The 25102-nt window shown below is 55.3% G+C and overlaps 1 protein-coding gene across 1 annotated transcript in view; it reads right to left on the bottom strand.

The window, feature by feature from the left end:
* Positions 1-9219: 9219 nt before the first annotated feature.
* KCNK3 (potassium two pore domain channel subfamily K member 3) overlaps positions 9220-25102 on the bottom strand; it is a 35558-nt gene continuing 19675 nt past the window's right edge. The window contains exon 2 of the mRNA XM_032867008.1: positions 9220-10210. Coding sequence (XP_032722899.1) covers positions 9282-10210 — 929 coding nt within the window. The 3' untranslated portion in view covers positions 9220-9281. The remainder of the gene's footprint in view (positions 10211-25102) is intronic.

Below are 25102 nucleotides of genomic sequence, written 5' to 3'. Positions count from 1 at the left end.
CCTTGGAGCTCCCCCTGTTTCAGCCGCCGCTCAGCCGCCACTCCTTCACCCTTCAGCTTCAGCTCTCAGACCTTCAGCTCTCTCCGCAAATCTTGGCTGGCCATGCGACCACACTTCTAGTGGTGGGGGGTGGGAATGGGCCTTGTCCATGTCTGTCCCTGGGGCCTAGGTCCTAGCCATGGCGCAAAGCATGGGAGTTCTCAGGGGGCCAAAGTTGGACGCCTCCAGAAGGGCGTCCCTCTTGCACTGTGGAGTCTGAAGGGGTCACTTGGCATCAGGATTCGAGGTGCCTCTTGGCCATCTTCATCTGAAGGGAAGCAGTTAGCCTCGCAGGGAGATGCTCAGGGAGTGTGGCATTGAAGTTCTCATGTGTTCAGCCCAGGCCTCTTGACCTTAAGAGAGGGGGCTGAGAGTACAAACCCAAAGGGATGGTCCCTAGGCCCACCATGAGATGTCAGAGCATCAGACAACATGCTCTGAAGTTGCTTCTGGAACACAGTGTGGCACCTGGTGGGGTTGTGTGTGTGTGTGTGGGGGGTGGCGCTCTCCTTGTTGGGGTGGACCCTGTGGTCTGAGCAGCAGGATGGCCTGCCTCTGAGGCTACTGTTGTAGACACACAACAGCCACCCCTCGTCTCCACCTTGAGTGGCTTCGGTCCCAAATGGCAGGTGGAAGGATGACTGGGCCTCATGATGTTTCCTCTGTCACCCCGGTGTCGGGCTGGCCCAGGAGCTGAAGACGTACATGGTGACCATTCCGCAGTGGCTTGCTAGCATGAGACCCTCATGAGACTCCTGGAAAGAGCCAAGAGGATGGTTAAAAAGCCGAGACTGTCCAAGAAATGGTGTTTCCTGGATTTGGGGGATTTTCCATTTACCCCCAGGCTGCTGGGTCCTGAGAGACCCCATTTCATTAGTCAGAGGGACAAAGTTTCAGGTTACTCTCCCCACCCCCTTCTACCTGCTCCCGGGGAAAGGACGGACAGGGTAGGGTGAAGCTGGGTCTGTCCCTGTTCTCTCTCCTCGGCTGCCTGGCCTCCCTCCCTGCTCCCAGCAGCCTCAGCAGTGCCCTACTTAGACCCCAGGGAAGGGTCTGCCCATCTGTTCGCCAGGACGGGCTGGAGCGGGGAGGTGGTGGCAGATTCGTGTTGCGTGTATGCTGCCAAATCTGGAAGATTAATCCCAGATCGCTCAGGTCTTGGGAACAATGGAGTGGATTCCCGGCATCCTGCTGTTCCCTCCCAGCGGTCCTGGAAGCGGTGATCGGCTTACCATGCCCCCCTAGAGGCTGCCGAAGTAGCAACTGGGGGCCCGGTCCTCTAGGAGGGGAACAGTGGGAGGGTGACCCGGCAAAGCGGCACAGCTAGCCAAGGGGGTGTGGTGGGTGGGTGGGGAAGGCGGAGACACACAGTCTTGGGGTCAAACGCTGGTCCTGCAACTTACTGTTTGGTTGAGTGACCTTAGGCAAGTGATGGGACGGCCCTCACCTCCTCTCCTCACCCGGGACACAGTTGTGCTTCCTTTCCCTGATGCGGCTCTGGTCACACACCTAGCCCAGCTCCAGACACATGCTTAATAAACCTTCTTTGCTCCACTCACCTCTGCCCCAACTGACCCAGGGCCCTGGAAAATCTGCCAGTTTCCTGTGGCAGATCTCAACTCTCTCAGGACAGCCTGATGGCTCTAGGGACGGCCGCCTGCCCCTTCAGGGTCATTCCGGCTGCCTGAGAGGGGCTGAGTCTGAGCTGGGAAGCGGGCAGGAAGGACTGAGCTCCATTCAGGAGCTGGGGCTGGGGTGGACTTTGCCGAGTGGAGCAGAAGGAAGAAGCCCAAAGGAGTCAGTGCAGAGAAGGCGGAGCCCAGTGAGGAGCACCTGCTGTTTTCAGCAAGTTCAAATCCCCAGCCCATGTCAGTGACATCCGGGGACTCAGAAGGACTGTGCTCATGTGAGGGGAGCCCAGCCACCTGCGAGCTTTGATTAAACAACCTGAGAGCACAGATAAAAGGAAGGAGTAAGTGGCTGGAGCCAGTAACCGTTCACCAAGAAGATGCCTTAATAAACGTCACCCTGAATTAAGGGTCCTCTCTTTTGTCTTGTCCTCTTTGATATAGTCATCAAAGGCTTGAATAATGGCACCGGAGGCTAGATTATCAAATCTGTGGGTCACATGGAGCTGGGAGAGAGTGGGTATAGATTTAATAGTGGAACTGGTCTTCAACACCTGGAACGCCATCAAAAAGCCTGAAACCAGATAAGATCTCGTAGTGCTAAGTCGGTGAGATCGTGCACTGACATTAAAAAGATCAACTGCTCCGCTTCGTGCGAGAGATGCCTGGTTCCCGACGTGCATCACAGGCAGACTCTTTCTCTTACCTGGAATTTGCTACCAGAATGCCCGGTCAAGGACAAAGAGATATCCTCAGGCCTCCCTGGTTTGGATCAATAAGCAGGAGAGCAGAGAGAGGAGGAAGGATCACTTTGGCTGTGAGTTGTCAGCTTGGGGGAAGAAGGATGTGTCCCCTCCCCCAACCTGGCCAGGGGGCGCAGTGGGCTTCCGGGAATCCCTCCTACAAATTAAACAATACGGGGGGGAATCCCTCCGACAAATTAAACAATACGGGGAGATGGCATTTGCTTCTCAGTTTGGGTGTCTACTTCAGAAACGAACTTGCTGCTCTACTCTCTGCCTGTTTGAACAAGGGCAAAGAATACTGGGGAGCGGGGGCAGGGCTCCCTGGGAGCTGTCTGTACTCTCGCCACCTGGCATGGTCAGGATGTGTGAGTGTCCTGTGCTTCAAGTAGACACTGGAAGGTGGAAGGGCCAGCTTTGAATTTTTACAGCCCTCCGAGAGCTCTAGGTGTGGGGAAAGAGGAAGCTGGGAGGGGACATCCCCCCTCCAAAGGCTGGAGCTCTGGGGGCACTGGGAGAGAACCTGGTAAGGACACCAGCTGCACAGTGTCCCCGCTAGCCAAAAGTGTCCTTGTTCTGCCCAGGAAGAGGCAGAAAGAGAGTTTTTACTACAAAAGCGAGGACAAAGCCCAAGTGTGGTCTCCCGAGTTGGACCTGTGCACTCTGGAAGGGTAGTGCCTCTTCAACCCCTCTGATGGCTCCAAAGCCAGACCCAGGATGTGAGCCTTCTTCCTGCCCCTCTGATCTGGTAGTCAGACCAGAACATTCTGTACCTGGGGATGATCTGGTCCCATGCTCCCTCTTTAGGGAACAAGAGCTGTGGAAGAGTCCTGTTTTGGGAATTTGGCAAGTGCTGAAAGCATCACATTTCCCCCCAGAACCTTGCCCTTCCGTCTGAAGGGCTGGAGTTGTTGGCTGGACACTCAGCTTCCCTTGGTCCCAAGTCTAGGGCTCTGGGCAGAGTTTGCCCAGGACTCAGAGTGAAGTGAGGAAAGTGTTCATGACCCTTTGTCTCCTTCTGCTAGTGGGTTCTCTGAGCCATGTCCACCTAGGGGCTCCCTGAACCATGGGAACAGCATGGCAAGCTGTGTGGGACAAGCCGCTGAGACCGAGCACCAGCCCCGGCCCCACAGGTCTGCGGCCAAGGAGATGCCCCAGAGGCTGGTATGGCTCTCAGATGCAGAGGTCACCATGAAATGGTCCCAGTTTTCAGGACCTCCTTCTGAGCTTCAGTTCTGACAGCTGTAAAATGGGAACGTTAACCCTCACCTAAATCACAGGGTTTTCCAATGGTCAGATGAGAGACCGTAGTGAGAGAGCTTTGTTGATGGAAAATGCCATCGAGTGGGTTCTTGGGGGTTCACGGCCAGAGATCACTGAGGTCAATTCCATCACAGCCCCTGGCCTAAGGGGGTGACACCACACACAAAGCCCCTCCCCTGCCGCTGGGAAACCGGGGGGCAGGGGTCTTCTGGTGCAAGTGGGAAATTTCCAGCATCCAAATGGCTCAACCTCTGAGATTAGCGACTTTCATCTGGGGCCCTACTCGTGTGTGTGTGTGTGTGTGTGTGTAGCGGAGTGGAAAGTGAGCCTCTCTGGATACTAATCCCGGCTGCATCATTATCTTGCTTCACGACCTTGAGCATCTCACTTCCACTCCGTGAGCCAAAATCACTTCCTCTGAAAAAGAGGAGCTGGGCCTAGGATCTTGGTGTCTCTCTGTGTGTGTGTTTATGTGTGTTTGTGTGTGTGTGTCTTTGCAATCTTCCAAAGGTGGTGATGGTGCCCAAGGCTGTGTTTCAGCATCACCATCACCTGGGCAAGAGGAGGGGACAACATCCTCTGTAGACAGCTCCTTCTGCCCCCCCACACCCCCCGGGACCTTCCAACCGGGACCTAGCTCTGGGAGTCAGAGGGGGCCCCTACTTGATGCTTCTCAGTGAAGATGGCCACAGGCGCCCTGGGTGGGGAGGCTGGCATGGCCAACATGGGCGATTTTCCTACAGGAGTTTTCCCCTGGTGTTGGCTTCCTGATTTAAGTAGTAGGGATGTTGGGGGGCTTGGCGGGGGCTCATGCTGAGCCTGTAGAAAGATCTAGATGGTCTTCAGTGGGAGTTGGGAGGGCCTCAGGTGGGACAGGATTTCTTAGCTTCATTGGCATCCGCCATCTTTGGAGGGTGACATTTTTAGCTTCATAGTATCCCCTCTCACCAAGGTTCTGAATTTGAAATGATGTGCCCTGAACAGCTCTGTGAAAGGACACAGTGAGGTGGGTGAGAGCTTGGGGGCCATTGGTTCTGGGCTCAGATCCCAGCTCCACCACCGATCCTCGGCTTGATCCTGGCAAGTGAGCAGCTCCGAGCCTTGGTTTGAGTGGACACATGATTGAGATTAACATATGTATTTTGCAAAGGTCATGGTCCTCATTTACAGAAGGACTTAGAAGCAAAACTCCTTTTAGAATTTACTAAGTGGGAAGGACAAGCCTCTCAATGAGACAGATTTCACTCCATCGGCATGGCCCAAAGCGTGCTCTGTGAACCCAGGCTGTGCGGAGACAGCATGCAGAGGGGTCTGGTACTAGGAACTAACTTGGGGAAGGCTAAGTTAAGTACAGGTAAATGGCCGTGTTTGCTGCGGGGTTTTCCTAACCTTTACTAAGCCAAGATCGCTCAGGAAGCTCCACGCGTGAGTGACATGTGCCGCATATCCCCAGATTTGTATGCCCATGGAACTCTTTTGGCACAAAGCGTACCACATTTGGGACCCATCTGGGGAGGAGCTGTCATTGCACGCCTTTCTCTCTGGGCTCACAGGAAGAGTCTGTGTCTATCTGAAGCTTACACAGATTAACCACATCAGCAGGGATCTTGGTATATTTATACCCCACATCCACTCTGCGGTGCTGGTTTTCTGTTTTTGTTTTGCTGTATATATATTTTTTAGTGCAGGATGCCTCTGATGCTGGGCGGAAGTGAGGAGGTTGGGGATGGCATCACGTGGGGATAAAGAGACCACGGTAGTTCTCCAGACAGTTCTGAGTCTGTAGGAGCCAAGGGCAGGGTGCTTGGGGGCGGGTCATCACCACCATCATTACGATCACCCCTTGGAAGACTGGGGTGAATGTAGCCCCTTGGGGATTCCTTCAAGTTCTGATTATTTTGCCCCCGGCGAGGAAGAAAGGAGGGCAGGTGTCAGCATATTTATGTCCTGTAAGAGCTGCTTAAGAAAGTTAAAGCAACCTTGTGCTGGTCTCTGCCGACCTCAGAAATGACATCATTTCTATTGTTGCATTTAGCTTTGCTAAGAAAGACAGAGACAGCTGGGCCACGGGCTGGAAGTCCTGGCTATGGATGGGGTAGTCTTAGGTGTGGGGGAGCCAACAGGGACTAACGTCCAGTTCTGCCCCAGCCACGCTCAGAGCCATGGGCCAGCCAGGAGCCCACCAGCAGGTGCAAGGAGCACTGTCCCATGAAGACCAGAGAGGAGTCCGGGTGCCATCACCTCTTTCTTTGAACTCTGAACCCCCAATAAATAGGTTTCTCCCTGTATATGTCAGGTAATCCAAGTGAGTAGATGGGGAACTTGGAGAAGTTGCCCCTACCTACCCCTCCCCCTTTATTTCCCTGGAGCATTTTGACCTGTAGGGAGCAAACCATTAGTGGACAGAGAAATCAGTTTAGTGGGTTGTGACCAGCATTTTATAACATGAACTAGAATAGAAAGTACTAGAATGCGTCATTGGCTATAGTAGGGATTAAATATTATTTCACAAAAGATAGATAGGTAGGCAGAAAGGCATGCAGATAGATAGAAACGGGGTTGTGGTGGACAAGGTGTTACTGTGGGCCGTACTCAGTGACATCTGGAAGCTTCTGGCACCAGCTGGGAGGGCGCATCTTCTCCCCGGATCTGTTCTGGGATCTGGGGCCCAATCCCAACCGAGTTATGCCTCCACACCCAGAAAGAAATATACCCCGAAGACAGGTGCTTGTGATGCATCTTCCTTTGAAAAGACATTTTTGTGTCAATCAGACCCCTAATCCCGGGAGTCCCCGCTGGTAGAGAAGACAATCCCCCTCTGGCAGACAGAAAGTGGTCCCTGTCAGCTGGGGTGCGTCCTGCCAGACTCTGCAGGCTGCGTGAGGAGTGGGAACACTGGATTTGGAATTCTCAGTCTGGTTCTAATACTGGGCCTGCCAGTCATTTCTGTGTGACTCATGGCAAGTGACTTGCCCTCTCTGGGCTTCTGTGTACTCACGTACAAGGGGACCACTGGACCAGGTGATCTCTCTTCAAAGGTCTTATCTTGCTCTCAGAGGCATTCCAGGAGGACACTGAGAAAATCTGGATCTTGGAGGAAATTACAAAAGGGACGGCAGGGTTCCCCCAGGTTTCTTCCTAAGGCCCCTGAAGCAAAGGCTTTGGTCAGCCTGAGGCGCGTCGGCTAGGTGTGTCTGTAGACCTCGGCGGGGTACATGGCCGCTCCCTGGCAATGCCAAGGGTACACGATACAGAGGCAGCTGAGCCTGAGCCAGGTCTCCATGGACAGCATTTATTAGACGCCATTCTCAGTGTGAAGACAGATAGGCAGGAGGGGCGGAAGGGAGGCTGTGGCAGCCGTAGCCTTTGGGGTCCAGGGGCTGCCCGGGGTGGGGTGTGGGCGTTGGGGCCTGTCACCCACACGTATTGCATATTCTGTGGCAGTGTGCCCAGGCATAAGGCATTGGGGAAGCAGAGAGGCTGCCTGCAGTGGGAGGGCGTGAGGGGGGAAGCAACGCTGGCCTTCCAGCTCCCTGGGAAACACCCAGCTGGAGACCGAGCAGTCTGCCGTGCTCTGCGGAGGACCCTGGGCCTCCGTCCTCACCATCTCCCTGCGACTTTGGTTGTGGCTCCCTCGGGACTGACGGGACAGGACCCCTCGAGGGCAGGGTCACACACAGGACAGAGGCAGCCAGCACTGCCCCGCACCCCCACACAGAGACACAGAGGGCACCCCGGGTCCCGGGCCTTCTTCTCCTTGGCACCTGGGCAGCCAGCCAGCAACTCCACACAGAGACAGGACTCACACACAGGCTAGATTGCTCCTCTCTAGGGGTTCCCAAAGGCTGGAGCCCGTGGCAGGGGTTTGGCTAAGGCCAAGTGCCCTGTGGGTCCCCCACTCCAGCTTCCCCGAATACCTGGGCTGATCTTGCTCAGCCGTGGTAGAGGGCTGACATGGGCACAACACGGAGGCAGTCTTGAATGGGAAGAGGCCCCCCTGCCCACCCGTTGAGGCTGCCCGGAGACATGGGGCCAGCTCCAGCTATGGGCCCAACAGCGGCGTCTAGGGCCTCACCTCCCTCTGCCGCTCTGTGCCCGGCCTTTCTGGTTGCAGGCGGAGTGGGCAGTAGGCCCGCCAGGTCCAAACTCCCTACCTGGAAGGGGCGGTCCTTGCTGCAGCCTTAATTTATGTCCACTACCTGGGACACAGGCACCAACACCAGCTGCGGAGCCAGGGATGATGTCCCAGTAGGATGTACCTGACATTTCTAGCTCATTCTGCCCCATTCCCCAGCCCCACAGGCCCGGCTCCTGGCCTTTCTTCCACGAGCCTCAGGCCTGCTTCTCGGTCTGTAAGCAAGCAGTGCGGGAACTGAGGGCTCCTATCCAGCCTCAGGGGCCCATTCAGAAGGCCTGCCTTCTGGCCGGGTCGCGTAGAGGCTGAGCCCCGACACCAGCTCTGTCCTGGGGTCTAGTTCTGGTTGAAGCCCCAGGGGCTCACACAACACCTCAGTGCGCTGGGCAGGAGCCTCGCTTTCAGCAGTGGGCAGAGGAGTCCGAAGGAAAGGGAGCCGAGGCTCAGAACAAGCAGCCTGGATTCTCGTTCCCCTGGGCCTCTTGTCATCTGTGTCACCCTGGGCAAGGCACGTTGCCCATCTGGGTGTCCGTATCATCTGTGAAATGGGGGTGAGAACTCTCGCCCTGATGATCTAACCAGAGCGCTGTGAGAATGAATGAGCAGTCAGGACAGGGTTTTCGGAGGCTGAAACTCATTCTGCAGATTGAAGAGCTGATCATTGTCAGTAGTGGCTGGGGACGGCAAGTATGAAGTGTCCTGTTTGGTTCCCAGGGCAGTGTCTGAGGCTGGACTTGTCTTAGCCGGATGTGGTTGGAAGCCAGTGAACTCTCATCCACCACCCTGCAGACTGGGGGTTGGGGCTCTGCCTCCCCTTCCCTTCCCTGTCCCTCCTGTTCTTGCCTGTTCTTGCTTCAGTCTGCCTGCCTTCTGGGGACTAGCTCTAGGGACTGCTGGGTTTCCACTTTCTCCATTAACTGCAAAGCCATGCAAAACAACACAAAAGGTAGTGGGAGGTTGGGAGACACAGCTGGGGATGAGGAAGGGGAGTAGGGCTGAGTGGGGGTCACCTGAACAAAGACACCCTGGCCTTTGAAGCCTCGGGAAGGTAGGAGACCTGGCAGGACAGAGGTATAAATAGAGATGCAAACTTACACGGAACACGAAGTTCCCTCCGGATGGAGGAGGACGGTGGGGGGTGGTCTGGGTACCAGCAGGGCCTCTGAGAACTGGGGAGCTCCTTAGATTTCCAGAGGGATGGGAGGCTCCCAGCTTCTGCCTTCCCTCCCCCACCCCCTACCCCCCACCTTTCACATTTCTTGGAATTTGCGGGGCGCCGATGTCCCGAGACATCCTCAGAGCCCGGGCTCCTGCCAGCTGGTGCGCGAGCAGGCACAGTTGGAGATGGGGGTGCCGGGGGGAAGGTGGTGAGGGGTGTGGGGGGAACCCCATGGGGCCTCCTCCCGGACCCCGGTTGCTCCTCGACCCCCGCCCCCCGCCACTCCCAGGTGCTCCAGGCCCCCGTGGGGGCGTTCACACGGAGCTCCTGCGCTTCATGAGGCCGCGGAAGGTGGACAGGCTGTGCAGGCCCGTGGACACGGAGCTGATGGCCGAGCGCTGCGCCCCGCTGCACAGGCAGCGGTGTGAGGGCGTGTCGCTGTAGCGGCCGCCCCCTCCGGGCGACGAGTGGCTCTGCTCCACGCACGTGTCGGACGTGGAGAGGTCCCGCGGGATGATCATGGGGATGGAGTACTGCAGCTTCTCGCGGCTCTTGTACCAGAGGCACGAGCACATGGACTGGAAGTGCAGCACCTCGGCGTACACGTTGCGGAAGCCGCCGCCGCCGCCGCCAGCCGCGGCCGTGGATGAGGCGGTGTCCGTGGTGTGCGCGCTGCCGCCCGCGCCCCCGCCCCCGCCGCCCCCGCCGCCCCCGCCCGCCTGCCCGTTGCGCGTGAGCAGCGCGCGGTGCTCGGCATCGCGCTTCTCGTCCTCGGCGTTCATGGTCATGAAGCGCAGCACCACGAGGTTGAGGAAGGCGCCGATGACCGTGAGGCCCGTGAGGATGTACACGAAGCTGAAGGCCACGTACTGCGGCTGCGTCTGCAGCGCCTGGTCCTTCTGCAGCGCTACGTAGTCGCCGAAGCCGATGGTGGTGAGCGTGATGAAGCAGTAGTAGTAGGCCTGGAAGAAGGTCCAGTGCTCGTAGTAGGAGAAGGCGGCGGCGCCGATGCACAGCGTGCTGATGCACGAGAAGAAGCCGATGAGCACCATGTTGGCCATGGACACGTCGGCGCGCCGCATGCCTAGCCCCCTCTTGGCGCGGTGCAGCAGGTACTTCACGAAGGTGTTGATGCGCTCGCCCAGGCTCTGGAACATGACGAGCGTGAGCGGGATGCCCAGCAGTGCGTAGAACATGCAGAACACCTTGCCGCCATCGGTGCTGGGCGCCGCGTGGCCATAGCCTGGGGGAGGGTAGGGGAAGAGGAGAGAAAGCACTGCACTGCGGGGCTGCTCTTCCAGAAAGCCTGCCCTCCCCCCCCCCCCCCCCCATCTCTGCCCTCCACATCCCCGGCGTTGCAGATTCGGACCTCTCCTTCCAGCAGGAGAGAAGACAGCACACACTTAGGTGGCATCCTTGACCCCGTATGCTCTTGGTTTACTCGTAGGGTAGGTAGGAAGGAAGGAGGAAACAGGCATGGTTAAGTGACTTTTACAAGGTCACAGCCTTTGGAAGTAGAGCAGCCCATTTTTGAACCAGAGTCTGTTTGGCTTCAAAGATCTAGCTTTTCTAAATCTAGAGAAGGAGATGACACATAGAGCTGAGGGAGGCAGCAGGGAGAGTGAAGGGTGCCGGCAGGTCATTTGGGAAACGTGGGTTCTAGTTCAGTGTCTGTGGGCTTTTGACCTGTTCCTTGTCATCTCAGGGCCTCAGTTTCCTTGACTGTAGAGGATGCAGGTAGGATATCCCGTGATTCAGTGTGGAGGGGGGGAACCTGAGGCATGGATGGCTCCTTAATCACTTCCCTGCTTCCAGCCAAAGCTTATGAGAGGTAGCTGGCAACTGGGGCCTTCCAGTCTCCATGAGGCATCTGGTCGACCCATGTTGGGGGTCAAAGGGGACATTGCCTCTCTACTAGCTGGATGAATGATGCTCCAGGGTCTGCATCAGCCCCCCATCTGGAGCCCTGGGGTCATCCTCTGGGCCTGGCCCTGAAGTAGGGTCTGTCCTCATGGAGAGGTGACATTGCCCTTGTTAAAGCAGGGGACTTGCCTGTCCTTCCAGGTGGTACTGTCATCAGCCAGACAAAACAACCCCCTGTCTCCTCCACACTGCCCAAAGCCCTCACTGAGCCCGGAGCCAGGCAGAAACAAAGCCTCTCTCTGAGCCAACCATCAGATGGCCTTAAGTCAGGAGTTGTGTCTGGAGACCTGCAGGGGAAAGACACTAGATGGGAACTCAGAAGCCCTAGGGACAAGTTCTGGCCCTGTCATTAGTAGCTGTGTGACCTGGGGCTAATTACTCAGCCTCTCTGAGCATGTTTCCTCATTTGTAAAATAAGGTCTGCTGGTCCTGGACTTGCTTTTTTTCACTAAGCTATTAAGATATTTATTACTTTTATTAATAGGATTATTATAAAAAAATAATCCTGGTTGGCGGGATTTCCAATTCTTCCTCCTCTCGAAGCCTTATAAAAAATGTAACCAAATGCTTTTTCCATGCAGCTGTCCAGGATTCCTCACTGGAAGGGATCTTCTCTGCTTTGAGTGGCACTGAGAATGTTCAGCTTTGAACCCCAGGGCCAATATTACCACCATCCCTGCTCTGTCCCTTAGGTCCCCCAACTACATATGTCCCCCAACTAAACACTGGCTTGGGGTGGCAGGGTGGGCACGGCTGTACCTTGTCATGCTTCTTGCAAGCTTCCCCTCCCATTGCCTGCCACGCCCATGGAGTATGCCCAAAACATGTGGACAGCAAGGTAGGATATCCTGTGCTTTGATGTCTGATCCGAATTCAACTCCTGACTCTGCCATGGACTGTTTTTGGTTTTGTTTTGTTTTTTAAAAACCTCTGTGAGCCTTAGTTTCCACATGTGTAAAATGGGGCTAATAAGTAGAACCTGCCTCCCAGGGCTTTTTGGGAGAAATAAATGAGATAATGTGTATAATGCACTAAGCCTGGAGTCTGGTACATATCAAATGCTCAGTAATGGCTCACGATGATTAGCAATGAATGAAGTGGCAGATTTCCCTTTCTTTTCCAGGCTGGGGGGCAGCTCAGTTCTGGTCAACTTGGCATCTCTAACAGTCCAAGGCCATTTGAATCCTCAACCTCAGGGAGACCTGGGGATAGCTGCCTGGAGGGTGTGAGGCTGTGGGATGTACTTAGAATGGGCTCCCCTGCTCCCTACCAGGCCACCGAGCTGGTTGACTGTGTCATTCTGTGCCAGGGGCCTGGAGAGCTGAGCCGTTGAGCCGCCATGCCTGGCCTGTCTGCGTCCCAGCAGGGTGAGAACAGATTGTGCCCGCCAGCCCGGACACGGCAGCCAGACCACAACTCACCTCGACAGCTGGGCAGGCCCTGAGCCAGAGCTGCTTCTCATCCTGTCCTTTCCTGTCCCCTGGGGCCGGCACTGCCCTGGGTGTGGGGGAGGGTGAAACACTGTGGATGGGACTGGGTAGCTCAGGCCCAGCCCTGGCTTGACCACATACTGCCTGTGTGAACTTGGGCAAATCCATTTCCCTCTCTGGACCTCTTTTGCCTTGTCTGCACTCCGGGGGACAGGGAGTGGTTTGAGCTACTGCTGTTATACCCAGCCTGGGTGCCTGAGAACAGCGCCGTTGGAGGGGGGCAAGGGGAGACCGGAGCGGCAGGTATTTCAGAAACTGCGGGGTTTGTGTTGAAGCAGTGGTGACGGGATTTCATAGGAAAAGGCGACCTGAGAGTGTGGTCTGGGGGTAGGGTTGCCTCTGTGGGGTCAGTGACACAGAGGAGAAGGACCCCCTCTCGCTGTCACCACCACCTCCCCCTCTGAGGAAGTCTCTGACTTCTCTTGGATCTGCTGTCCTTTAGGGAAACCCAGCGTCTGCAGGCCTGGTGCACCACGGCTGCCGGCTGCCCACAAGGTCCCCCAGCTGCAGAGGGGACCTGGACTGAGTGCCGCCCCTGTCCCAGCAGACATGAGGCCACCTTCTTCCCCTGGGCCTGTCTGCACATGGCGACCTCCCTGCCTCTGCTGGCTCCCATCCTGAGTGCCCCTGTGTTTTCCCCAGCTCCCAGCCGGAAGAGACACCTCCTCCTTCCCCTGCCTGCCCCCTGGTGGTGTTCAAAGCAGTAGCACAGCCAGGCTTACCCAAAGGGTCTTATCCAGCCAGAGCTCTACCCAACAGCTCTACCCTCTGTCCCGTCCAGGGTGGCCCCAGGCTGGATGTGCCTCACCCTTGAGGTCAGAGGCTCCCCCACCCCAGGCCCATCCTCCCTCCCTACCACAGATTAAGGCTTAAGGTCTTATCCTTCAGATACATTTTAAACTTTAATCCTGAAAAACTTCCACAAGGCCATTATTATGACTATCTCTGTTTTATAGCTGAAAAAGGCTGGAGAGGCCTTGTGAGTTGGCCAAGGCCTCTAAGACTTTCTGACTCATCACTCATTCTAGAGCCTCAGAGCCCATCCATCACGCAGGAAGGGTGACTAGGATGGGAAACTGAGGCCCCGAGAGGAGAGCCCTCCCCTTGGAGCCTCATCCTTGGGCACTGCCCCGAGCCGGAAGTGACACAAGCAGCAACAGGAGTGCGGTGCCCCGGAGACCAGATGCGTCTGCAAGTACCTGGCCCAACGTCAGCGTGCTCCCGTCCCTTCAGCTGTTCCCTTGTCACTGGGTGAAAGGGCAAGGGAGCTGTGAGGACCTGCTGACGTGGGCGCCCAGCTGGGAGGGGTGCCAGCTGGGGTAAAGCCAGTCCCGGGGGGCCAAGGAACTTCTGGGAAGTAACTGGGAGTTTGGCAAGGCCTGTCTGCCTGCCAGCAGGCCCGCCGCCTGCCTGGGCCTTGCCCACATTGGGCGTGGGTTTACGAGAGAGGGGCCAAAGGTGGTCTCCACTTTCTCCTTGCTGTCCAGCTCTGTGAGGCTTTGGGCGAGGGGCTCTGTCTGTCCTTGTGTGTCACCCTGTTCTGGGGCTGAGTCCCTGAGAACCCTCCCTCCCAGGACCTGATGGACTGACCAGCCAGAACTCATGGCCCAACCACAAGACTCTAGCCACTGCCTCTCAGAGCTCTGGCCTGGGCTGTCCCTTTCCCCTCATCTCCCAGCCACCCTCCCTGAATCCTCAGATATATGGGATCTTAGAGCCAGGAAAGTGCTTCGTGATCCTATGACCCACTCCTTCTGTTGTATAGATGAGGACATAGAGGCCCAGAGAGGGAAAGTGAGCTGCTCCAGGTCACACACCCAGTGAATGGCAGAGTGAGACTATACCCGAGGGTCCTCAGTTCCAAACCCAAAGCTCTGTCCTCTGCCCTGTGGCTCAGTGTGACCAAGGTTGACTTGTTCATTCAACAAGGGCCGAGCAGCACCCACTTGCAAGCAACTCAGCTAAGAGATGGTTCTGGAACCTGGCTGGAGGCATAGAATTCACCTGGGGAAGACAGGTGGCTAGTCGTATTAATTAATTATGTGGTCAGACATGAATATGAATTATGGATATTTGGGGCAACAGGAAAATGAGAGGTAGGCAGGAAGCTCTGGGCCACAGTTTCTCTGTTTTCCTCCTGATATCACCAAGGAGCTCAGAAACTGGCCAAAGCTGTCTTCTGGGGAGATGCAGAGGGTTAGGGGCCCAGCCCCTGCCCCTTAATGGATTTTTCTCTCTCGGTGGCCAATTTCCTTCTAGTCAAAGCACAAATAGCTAGCCTGAATCCTTGGTGATGGCCTTTGCTGGACTGGGTTCAGCTGGCCATTCCCCACTGACTTCCTATGTCCCCTAGTCTGAGTGCCTGACCTCTTACCCCTGGCCTAGTCGGCTACAAAGCTAGAACTCTGGCCACAGCCTTGGGCAGAGAAAAAAAGCACAGGGCTACGGAGGCAGGAGATCTGGGCGTCTGACCTGACCCTGGCCATAACCAGTTTGGTGTCTTGAGCAAGTCCTTTACCCTCCCTGGGCCTCAATCTCCCTCCTCTGTGACATGCAGGATAGGGGAAAGATAAAAGGTTCCCATCGTTTTCCCTGCTGTGGATGCCCTTCTGTGATTTCTTTCTATTAACCCACCCATTTGTAGAATCTACATTTTGAGAGATGTTATTCATGAAGAACGAGGTGTTGATCAGTGCCACGTGGCTGCTGCATAGAACAAAACAGGCACTGGATAGATAATTGTGAAAGCAAGAATTCATTCTTTCCCCATGAAAATGAATTAAGAGCAGCCCTGCCAATCAGAACTTCTGATTAGCATGGGCTAACTGAATCTGTAGACTGAATTAAGTTACCCTTATGCTTTTAAAGTACTGAAAATAGATTATTTCTATTTTCTTCAGGGGATCTCAGCAGTTTAGGGATGCACGTGACCGCACAGAGCGGGCAAGTAGCTCATCTTCTAGGGCCTTGGTCTCCTCTTTGTAAGTTGGGAACCATGACCCACAGACCTCACAGAGTTGCTGTGGGCATTTGAGGTGTTGGCAGACTTAGGATGCTTAGGGCATTAGCATCCATGAATATTAATTATGTGTATGAATATTTTGGGGGAACATCAAGATGAGATGGTCTTTAAAGTTCCTTTCGGCACCCGCAGTCTGATTCGTGTTTCCCAAAGTTGATTTCCTGGAACACCAGTTCCATGGACTGCTCCTAACTGTTGGACGAGAGGAGGGTTGCTGGGTTCAATTAAATGGGAGGAACGCTGAATTTAAGAGATTTGTCTTCATTGGATTTAAGTGTTGACTCTATCAGAGACACACTCGGGCTAAGGCACGAGGCGGGTCAGAGTTGGGGGAATGGGCTAAGGTTTCCCACTTATTTGACCTTTGAGCGCTTTCTTTACAGTGCAGGTAGCTGGACATGTGTTCCTAGAACACGGTTTGGGACCTGCTTGTCTGTAGCATCAAGATCTCTAAGGTCTTCTCTCTAGGTCTCTGACTTTGAGAGTCTCAGATGTTCCATCTCTGACGGGCCCACCCCTTCTGTAGATTAGAAACACACAGTCCTTGGCAATGCTTGGCTGCATCCCGTTTCCTGGTTCCCTGTAGACCTAGTTATCTAATGTAAATACGGGCAATAGCCAGGCTAATGTTTGCCTTGAGGGAAGATGGATCAGACCTGTGGCCCGAGGCACCCAAAGACTGTGAACTCAGGGCCAAGCCGGGTTTGTGCAAAGGTGGACACGGGGAGGGGGTCTGCCCTTGGACCTGCCTGGGCCTGGTGGGGCAGCCAGAGAGAAGTGGGGGCGGTGGTTTGAGGAAGACACAGGCAGCTCCAGGGGACCAGCTGCAAGACACAGGTGCCCCCAGAGGGTAGCTGGGCGCTCCTGCGGGGCCTGCAGAGGGCATTCAGGACTGAGCCCTTGGGTTCCCTCAGAAAGGCCCACTGAGCACCCCGCCTCCTCAGGGTCTGAGGCAGACAGGGAGCCGCCCCCTTGGTCTGGAGGTGGCTGCAGTGTGTAGGCAGGAAGTGGGACAGGAGGCTCCAGGGGAGTCTAATTGGTGTGTTAAAGGAGGTGAGGCGGAAGGAAGCTGGCAGGATCGCCCAGGCCCTTGGAAGAAGGGAGGAGGCTGCCAGGCTGGGGGAGAAGGGGAGGAGAAGCAGGCCTTCTCCTCCAACCTCATGGTCCAGCTCTGACAACACCTTTCCCAGAAACCTCCGGGGTCTTTCCTAGTGCTGGAGACTCTGCTCCCCCCACCTGGCCGCAGCACCCGCCTTTTTGCTCTCAGGTCTAAAGAGAAAGTCTGCAGGGCTCTGAGCTCCCAGGGGGACGGCAAGTCCCCTCAGCGTTCAGTGCAAAGCCTCATGGGATCCACTGCCGGAAAATGCCGTTCAGAAGGCTTCAAAGTCTGGGGTGCAGAGTTCGGGAGAGGAGCCTCCCCTTAGACACCCAGCGGGGCGGGATGGGGGGGAGGTGGCCTTGGCAGGAAGGTCTTTAGTGACTCACAACTCCTGTCCTTCTTGTGGCCTCAGGCTCCTGTAAAGTGAGGTCAGCTTCAGGACACCAGAAGGAATCCCCCCTGCCCTAGACCTGGCCAAGGCCTGAGTAAGGCCTGAGAAACCACCAGGGCCTCACAGACCTGGGTTGGGGGGAGGGACCAGTGTGCACAACTGGGTCTGGAGTTTGTCCCCTCCATGCTAGCGCTCCCAGGAAGGACAGCTTGGCAGCCCAGAACCCTCCCTCCCTCCATCCTGCCCCCTTTCCAAGGCCTCTTTCCCATCTTCCCAGCTCCTCTTTCGGCTCTTCTCCCCATTCCCCACTGGCAGGTGCTCTCCCTACCCCTGCTTTCCCAACCACGTTTGGCACGTAGAGGCCCACTGCTCTCTCCTCTCTCCCTTTTAGCTCTACCCCATCCACATGGACCTCACTGCTATGATTCAGGGTCCCCTGGAGTACAATAGCCCCTACCACTCCCATCCCCCACCCTCCCCAGGCCCACGTGGGATTAGGGGGAGCTAAGGGGGAGGGTGCTGGTGTCATGGAAAATCCCTGCGGCAGCCAAGGTCAGTGTTTGCAGACACAGCCTGGCCTGGAGCCAGGCCTGCCTCCGCGGCCAGCTCCCTCTGGCCTATCCCAGAGGCTGGCTTTGCATGGGGGCCCTCGGAGGCACCCCAGAGCTGCTCTGGGTGCTTGGGGCTGCAGGGCCGATCAGCCCTGGAGGGCGCAAGACTACGTAGTTCAACCCACCACTATTATGGATGAGTAGACTGAGGCCCCGAGAGGGACAGGGACCAGGACATCGCATCACTAACAGAGCCAGGACTGGCATCCAGGGCCTTCTGTCCCAGTCAGTCCTCACTGCAGAGGGAAACATCCTAAAATCTGTTCTGGTGGACCAAGGAATAGTAAAGGCTGTTGTCAAACACCATTAAATCAGGTGCTAGCTTGAGGTTGGCCTAGACCTGAGGTGGGCTATGGGGTCAGGGTAAGCAGACCCAGGTGATCAAACCCTGATCCTTGACCTCAAAATGCTTTGTATGTGAAGTGAATCAGATGAAACATCTCAGTGGAAGCACCTTGGAAACGTCAATGTCCTGTCCAGAGAAGAGGCTATTAGCATCACACACATTGTTCAAATGCATGGCCTCAGTGGCAATTCTCTTAGGAAGAATTTAAGACAGGGGCTGAAGGAGGTCTAGAGGTGGAGAACTTGGGCTGGGCTATCCGGAGGGGCTTTCTGGAGGAGGTGGCCTTTGCCCTGAGCTCTGAAAGAGGGATGGGAAATGCAGGGTTTTGACAGAGGGGAGCTGCTGAAGCAAAGACATAATGTGAGAAGACACGTGACCCGGGGGAAGGGTGGAGAAAATATACCCGTCTCAGGCTAGTGGCCATTTGCACAAAGCGGAGGGGTGGGGGAGGGTGGGGGGGTGCGGGTATAGATTCTCAGGGAAGGCAGCTTCCTGAGATGATACGCATCAAGAACCTTAGCAATGTGTCTGCCCCGTGACCCTGCAGTGCCACTTCGAGGAATCTCGGCTGGGAAAAGAACCAGAGATGAGAACAAAGATTTCTGAACAAGGATGTTTATAGCAGCATTGTCATTGTGACAAATTGTAAACAGTCCGAATGTTCACCAATAAGGTTTGGCTAAACATATTAAGGTATATTTATGTGGCGGAATATTGTACAGCCACTAAATATACTCTTCAGGAGTGTCATAATGACACAGAAAACCACCATAGAATGTTCAGGAAGAATGGCAGGATCCAACACTGTACATATAACGGAATGTCCTGCTAAACAGATAAATGTAGCAAATGCATCTACACACACGGAGGAAGAGAAGCTGGAGAGAAACATACTAAAAGGCTCAGAGAGTTTATCTTTGAATCATGGGATCGTGATTCATTTTAATTTGTGCTTATATATTGTATAATTTCTACAAATATCTATCACTTTTATAAGTAGAGAGTGATGAATTTTGCTAAACCCCTGAATTTCTTGGAGCAGAGAAGTTCACTTGAGCAGTGTAGGTCGGTAAGGAGAGCAAGGGCTAAGTTGTGAGGGGCTTTGAACAGTAGGTGCTAGAGTTCAAATCCTAACTTGATGCGGCATCGAGGAGCTGAGGAGCTGTTGAGAGCTCCTGAGTAGGGGAGGGACATGCCAAAGAAGCGTCTGTCCCATTGTCAAGTGCTCAGGCCTCAACTGAGTTAAGGAGGGGAGATGGGAGGGGAGGGAAGGAAGGAGGAAGGAGGGAGGAAAGAGTAGATATACAGTGTGTGGGATGTTCTTGCCTTTGTGGGCTTCAACTGGGAGCTCCTTGAGGGCAAGGATTTTTGTGTCTTTTGTTACTACCCTTTTCCCCACACCCCACAGAGTGCTTGGGACATGGCTGGCATTTCTGGCCTTTAATGACTCCCTGTTGAATGAGTCATTTCAGGAGGGGAGGCATCGCCAATGAGCCAATGAGCCGGAGAGGAGAAGGGTGTGGAGACAGGGAGGAGGAAGAGAGCCTGAGGCCATCAAGGGGCAGGGTCACACAGCAGGACAGCAACCCCGCTTGTCCTCAAGTGCGCTGACCTGGGGCTTCTGGGCTCTATCATAGGACAGTTGCTGTACCAGGTGGCCGTGGCCCAGGCCTGTGGCCTGTCTGCATCCTTCTGACCAATTGGCCGGGACATGTGTGAACTCAGAACTTCTAACAGATTGGATCTGGTGGGGTTTTAATTAAACGAATCCACCAGGGACAGTCTGGCACAGAGAAAGTAATTCTGTGGTGCAATTTACAGTGGACTTGGCCATCTCAACAGATGGCTGGACACACCAGTCCTCCTCTGTGTGCTTGAAAGGCTGTGTCTCTAACTCGGGCATCTGGCTGGCACGAGTCCCACACTTCACACTCTCTGGCTCTTTCTGTTTTGCCCATGGAGGAGAAGCAGGCCCATGCTGGCATCTCCTTGTCAGACTCCCCCCAGAGGGGCTGAACTGCTTCCAACAAGAAACCCTTCTGTGTCATGGGAGTAACTGTGGCCAGCCCAGGTGTTCCCTGTTGGCCATACCATGTGTCCTGGAGTTGAGCCTGTCCAGAGCCTGGGTGCCTGAAATCTCAGCCTGCAGGCAGCGAGACAGGGGGACAGCATGGGCCCCGAGGGGCAAGCATGCCCTGAATTAAAGAGCACCCAACCAGGAGTCAGAGGCCTGGCTCCCATCCCAGCTCTTGCCACTACCTTGCTATAGGACAGGAGTTGGCAAACTTTTTCTGTAAATATTTATAGATAGTAAATATTTTAGATTTCCTAGTCCATCCATATGGCCTCTTGCAACGACTCAGCTTTGCCATGATATCGAGGCAGCAGTCAAAGACAATATGTAAATGAATGGGTGTGGCTGTGTTCCAATAAAACTTTATCTATAAAAACAGGTGGTGGGCCAAATTTAGATTACTGGCCCTAGTCTTCCGGAGTCTGCGGTAGGGCCTTCGTGAAGGCGTGCCAGCGTTCTGAGCCTCAGTTTTTATACCTAGCAAATGGAATGTTCGATTAGGAGGTTATTTCTTCTCTGACCTAGTTGAATTTTAGGATTTATTAAATTGCTAGCTCCCCTTGTCCCGTGCATCATGCAGAGGCCTGGAGGAGAGAGGTGAGTTTTGAGCAGGGTCTGGGCCCAAACTTGCATGCAGAATTGGTGTCCACAGTCTTTTGGAGGTCACAGCGGCATTTCTGCATGCTCTTCTCCTTCCTGATGGGCTTCTACTCTTCCATCAAAGCCCATCTCAAAAGTTACCCCCTCAGTAAAGCCTTCCCTGATCCTACCCACCTGAACTCATCAGTACTCCTGGAGCCCTTCACGCATCATTCGCCATCCCTCAAACATTTATCCATTCAACCAGCAGACTTTTTGAGTCCTTCATATGTGTAATGCTCTAAATTCTAGAGTAAGAATATTTTCTGTTCAAAGGTGGTTTTCTTTCCACTGCCCCAGGCTGTCTGTCCCTAGACCATTCTATGAGAATGAGAGTCAGAAGACCTGGGCTCTGGTTCGGGCTGTGTCACTGCCTTTTTCTGGGCCTGGAGGCCCTTCTATGGGAAGCGAAGGAGGCTGGAGATACTCTTGAGGCCCTGTGATTTCTAGGATTCTGGACCTCTGCAGGAAGGCCATGTACCCTGCCCCATGAACAGTGGAGAAAGTGCTGCTGGGTCCCCAGAACGATGGCCCTGAGCCTTTGGGCACACAGCAGACGCACAGCTGCTGCGACCCCACATGTCTGTAGAGCTGTCTCAGCTGGCCCCGGGCAGATGCTGGGGATTGCGTGAGGACCCTTGCACTGGTCCTGGGAGGGGGTGGAACTCAGCAGTGCTCTGAATAATGCCCCCCAGTTGAGGCAGTGGGACAGCCGGGGTCATCTGTTTGGGTACCAAGTTGTGCCCCCCACCCACCCACACCCAGCCTCCTGGTGCAGGAGGCCACATGGAGTCAGGGAGGAGACAGCCAGGTGTTCTGTCTGGGTGTCCCCAGAACCAAGATGGGCCAGGGCATTCAGGGAAACTTTTTGGTCCCCAGGTTCCCCTTACTGATTGCCGAGCCCTGGGGGACCCCTAACTGCACCCTCATCTAGCCCTGGAGATGAGTCCCCAAGGCCTCGTGTCTTTGCTTCATTTGCTGTGTTGGCTGCCTGTTTTTTTCTTCCTTGTCTTTTCCTTTTTCTCTCCTCCCCTTCCTCCTTTCCTCATGTTATCCTCTCAGCCTCCCTCTGGACCCTGAAGACAGCGGTGGTGTCTTGTCCTTTTTGGGAGCTCAGTGGTCGGTGGACAGCAGCGGAGGGATACGGGCGGTGGTGCCGGTAGTGATGGCTAGTGGTGGCAGTCACAGTAGCAAATAACAAAGAACAAAGCCCACATTTATTGAGCATTCGTGTGCCAGGCACCATACCAAGGGCTTCCTGCTTATCATTTAATTTAATCTTAACAAAAACATACTGAGAGCGGTATCGCCTCCATTTTACAGGTGAGAAAACGGAGGCACAGAAAGTTCGCAAAACTTCATTTAAGACCATACAGCTGGTGAGTGGCCAAGTCTGGGTACCCGTTCAGGCCTATGGCCTTGCACAGCCTAGCCAATGTTAGTTGATTCGGTGCTGCATTCTGGAAGCCAGGTGCCTGGGTTTTCCAGCTGAGGACACCGAGCCAGATGGCTGGGTGACTGGGACAAGGCCACACTGCTATATGGCAGAGCCAGGCCTTCCTGCTCTCTTCCTTCCATGTCTTGGTGGCCTCCAGGCCTTCTGGACTGGGGTCCAAGCTGGTGCCCTCTCCAGTTCCCATTCCTCCTCCTTCCCATCCGGACCCTTCTCCCAAGAAACCTGAGCTCAGCGTGCCCCAGAAGGCACCCACCAGGCTGGAGCTAGAGGGCAGGAGGCAGTGGGGTGTTCCGAGCCCCTGGAAGAGGGGCCACAGCCTCTGAGGAAGCTGAGTGGGCAGCAGGGGACCCAGGAAGGCTGCAGCAGCGGGCTGGTCTCCAGAATATCAGCTGGAAAATCAGCGAGGTGAAGATGGCTTCATTCCCTCTTAGCTCGTCTGAATTAATCAATAGAGCAAATACTTCTTACGCACCTCCTCCTTGCACCAGGCAATCCACTACACGCCAGGAGAGGACGTGGGGATGATGATGGCTCGGTCTTACCCTTTGGGAAGAGAAGCAAGCCAGGGCTAGCTGGGAGAAGACCATCCCTTAAGTAAAGACTTTCCCCAGGATACGCCAGAGGCACCATTCTGTGACAGGGGGACCGTGGGCTCCCAGAAACCAGAAGGGAGTTGGAAGGCATAGCAGTCTTGCCAACGCTTCTGTGGCTGGGAGTGTGGCACGTTCTGTTCCCTAAGGCCTCCAGAGATGTTTCTGGATACCTGGGAGTATTGTTCGCGGGGAGGTGGGGTGGGATGGCGTGGACACCTGGCTGGTGCCTGGACCACTTGGCTCTCCTTGTCCCTAGAAACGGGGCCAAGTTTTCTGTCAGAGGCCATACTCTCTTTTCAGTCCCCTTCCCCCTCCTCCTCCTCCTCTACTTCTGTCTTCTTTCCCTTCTCCTCCTCCTCCTCCTCCTGCTTCTACCATTTACTATTTTATTTAAGTAAACTTTTAATTTTAGAACAATTCTAGATTTACAGAATTATTGTGAAGACCTTCCTTCTTCAGCATTCACCGCCTCCCCTATGCCGATGCGAAGCTGGCTTCTGTGTCCACCCCCCACCCCCCGCCTTCTCCCTCCCTGGAGCCTTCTGAGGAGAATTCCTCCGGCTCTGGCCCAAGAGCATCCCTTCTCTCAGTTCTCTGCGTGGCATCCGTCTCTGCCACTCACTTGCCTTTCCTGGCAGATGCCGCCTGGCGTGTTTACCCACCTCTTAACGCAGAGTGACGCCTCTGTGAGCAGAGCTTCGGTTAGTCAAGGCTGTTTGCAACAGAAAGCCGGGAGGGGTCTGGCCGGCCTGGGGGTTGCTGGACACTGGACCGGGTTTCTATGAGGCGGTCAGGGCCCCTGGGGGGAGACTTGCCTCCTGGCCCCCCGCTCTGTGCCGCTAGCTGTGGGGTGGCAGGTGGGAGCAGGGAGAGGATGAGTGGGGAGAGCAAGGGAGCCCTTGCTTTGTCTGCCCTTAGTGCCCCTACTGCTAAGGGCAACGGTGTCAAGTACCCCAGTGCCCTTGCATTAACTATCTCCAGTCTCGTCATGCATGACCTTCATAGTAGGCATTATTAGCTCCATTTGGGTGAAGAAACCGAGCCTCAGGGAGGCTAAAGAGGACATGCCCAGAGTCGGCAAAGCTAGGCTTCAGCATAGATCTTTTGGCCTTCAGAGTCCAGGCCCTGGCAGATGTCCCTGGGACCGTGCGCTCTGTTGAGAGAGCGTGGAAAAGGTGTCCAGTGGGCCATCATGTTAAGGTCACTGTAAGCTCTTCAGGGCAGGACAGTGGTTGTTCAAACCATGTGAGGAGGGAAGTGGTGTCCCTCCAAAGGTTGGTCCTTTCTGTCCCAGGGAGCAGCCTTCTGGAGTTCTCTTTGTAGACTGTTAGGATGCTTCAGGATGGCCCCGAGTTAGACAGGGCAGGATGTGAGGATGGGGCAGCTGGAGGGCAAGGGGACAGGGCCCCGAGGGAGGCTGTCTTTGGTGGACGTGGCCGGAGTGCCTGCCCCTTTCCCGTAACAACCTTAGTCAAGAACCTAGGCAGCCCCTTTCTACCACGTGACCTTGGCCTAGACCGCAGTGGGTTGGACTCGTGGTTGCCCCTGAACCATCACAACCGAAGCTCTCAGCTGGGCTGAGCCAATCAGTCACCTCACTTAGGGACTGGGGTGCCAGGCTGAGGGTTTGGGCAGTTTTGGGGGCGCTGAGCCACAGGGTTATAAAGAGTTGGGTCCTAGGTGGGACCACTGTGAGTCAAAGTCACACACGAGTCAGAGCTGCAGGGGAAGAGAAGCCAGAGTGACTGGGCACAGCAGAGACAGGGGTGGTGTCGCCCGAGAGAGTGGGAGGGAGAGATGTGGGCTTCTGATTCCTGGCCTTCACACTGGCTAAGCGCCCCTGTTCCCTTTTACTCGCACTGGCCCAAAGCGGCCCTGGGCCTTTGCTAAGCTCCAGCTGCTACTCACAGAAGGGCTCAGCTCCCAACCCCTGAACAGGGTGTGTGCCCTTCAAGGTGGGTTTCAGGAAACCCATTTGGCACAGCACTCTCTAGTGTTGAGGAACATTCCTGTGTGGCCCACTGGGCAGGGGTGGTCTGCAGTCAACAGCTGGGGACAGTGAAGCCTGGGAAAGTGGGGGTCTCTCCCAAGCTTAGAGCCCCCGAGCCGGCCCCGAGAGCCAGGTGTCCTGCTTCCAGGCCTGCTGCCTCTCCCACCACTCACACGGCTCCCCTCTCTTGGTCGGTAGCTGGGTGGCCTGGGGTTGAGAGATACAGTGTGGAAACTGCCTCGTACAAGGCCTGGTGCACGGAGAGTCTCAGGAAGTAGGAGCTGTTATTAATGTTTTTACTTTTTTAAGCACAGCTCTGAGCTGCCACCCACCACTCAGAAGCCTTCCTTAGTTCCCCAAATGTACACAACACAGTCTGGGGTGTCCTGGTCCAGCACACAGACTGGCCAACCTTACCCCCTGCCTGGCCTGCTCTCTTCTCCCTCCCCCAACACTTCCAGTCCCTTCTCGGGCCAGGGTTCCCCACATCCTTCCCGCACC

Source organism: Lontra canadensis, unplaced genomic scaffold (assembly GCF_010015895.1).
Source record: "Lontra canadensis isolate GAN:19392208 unplaced genomic scaffold, GSC_riverotter_1.0 scaffold32, whole genome shotgun sequence".
NCBI classification, from domain to species: Eukaryota; Metazoa; Chordata; class Mammalia; order Carnivora; family Mustelidae; genus Lontra; species Lontra canadensis.
Note: the sequence above shows the minus strand (reverse complement) of the source record. Positions and strands in the feature narration are given on the sequence as shown.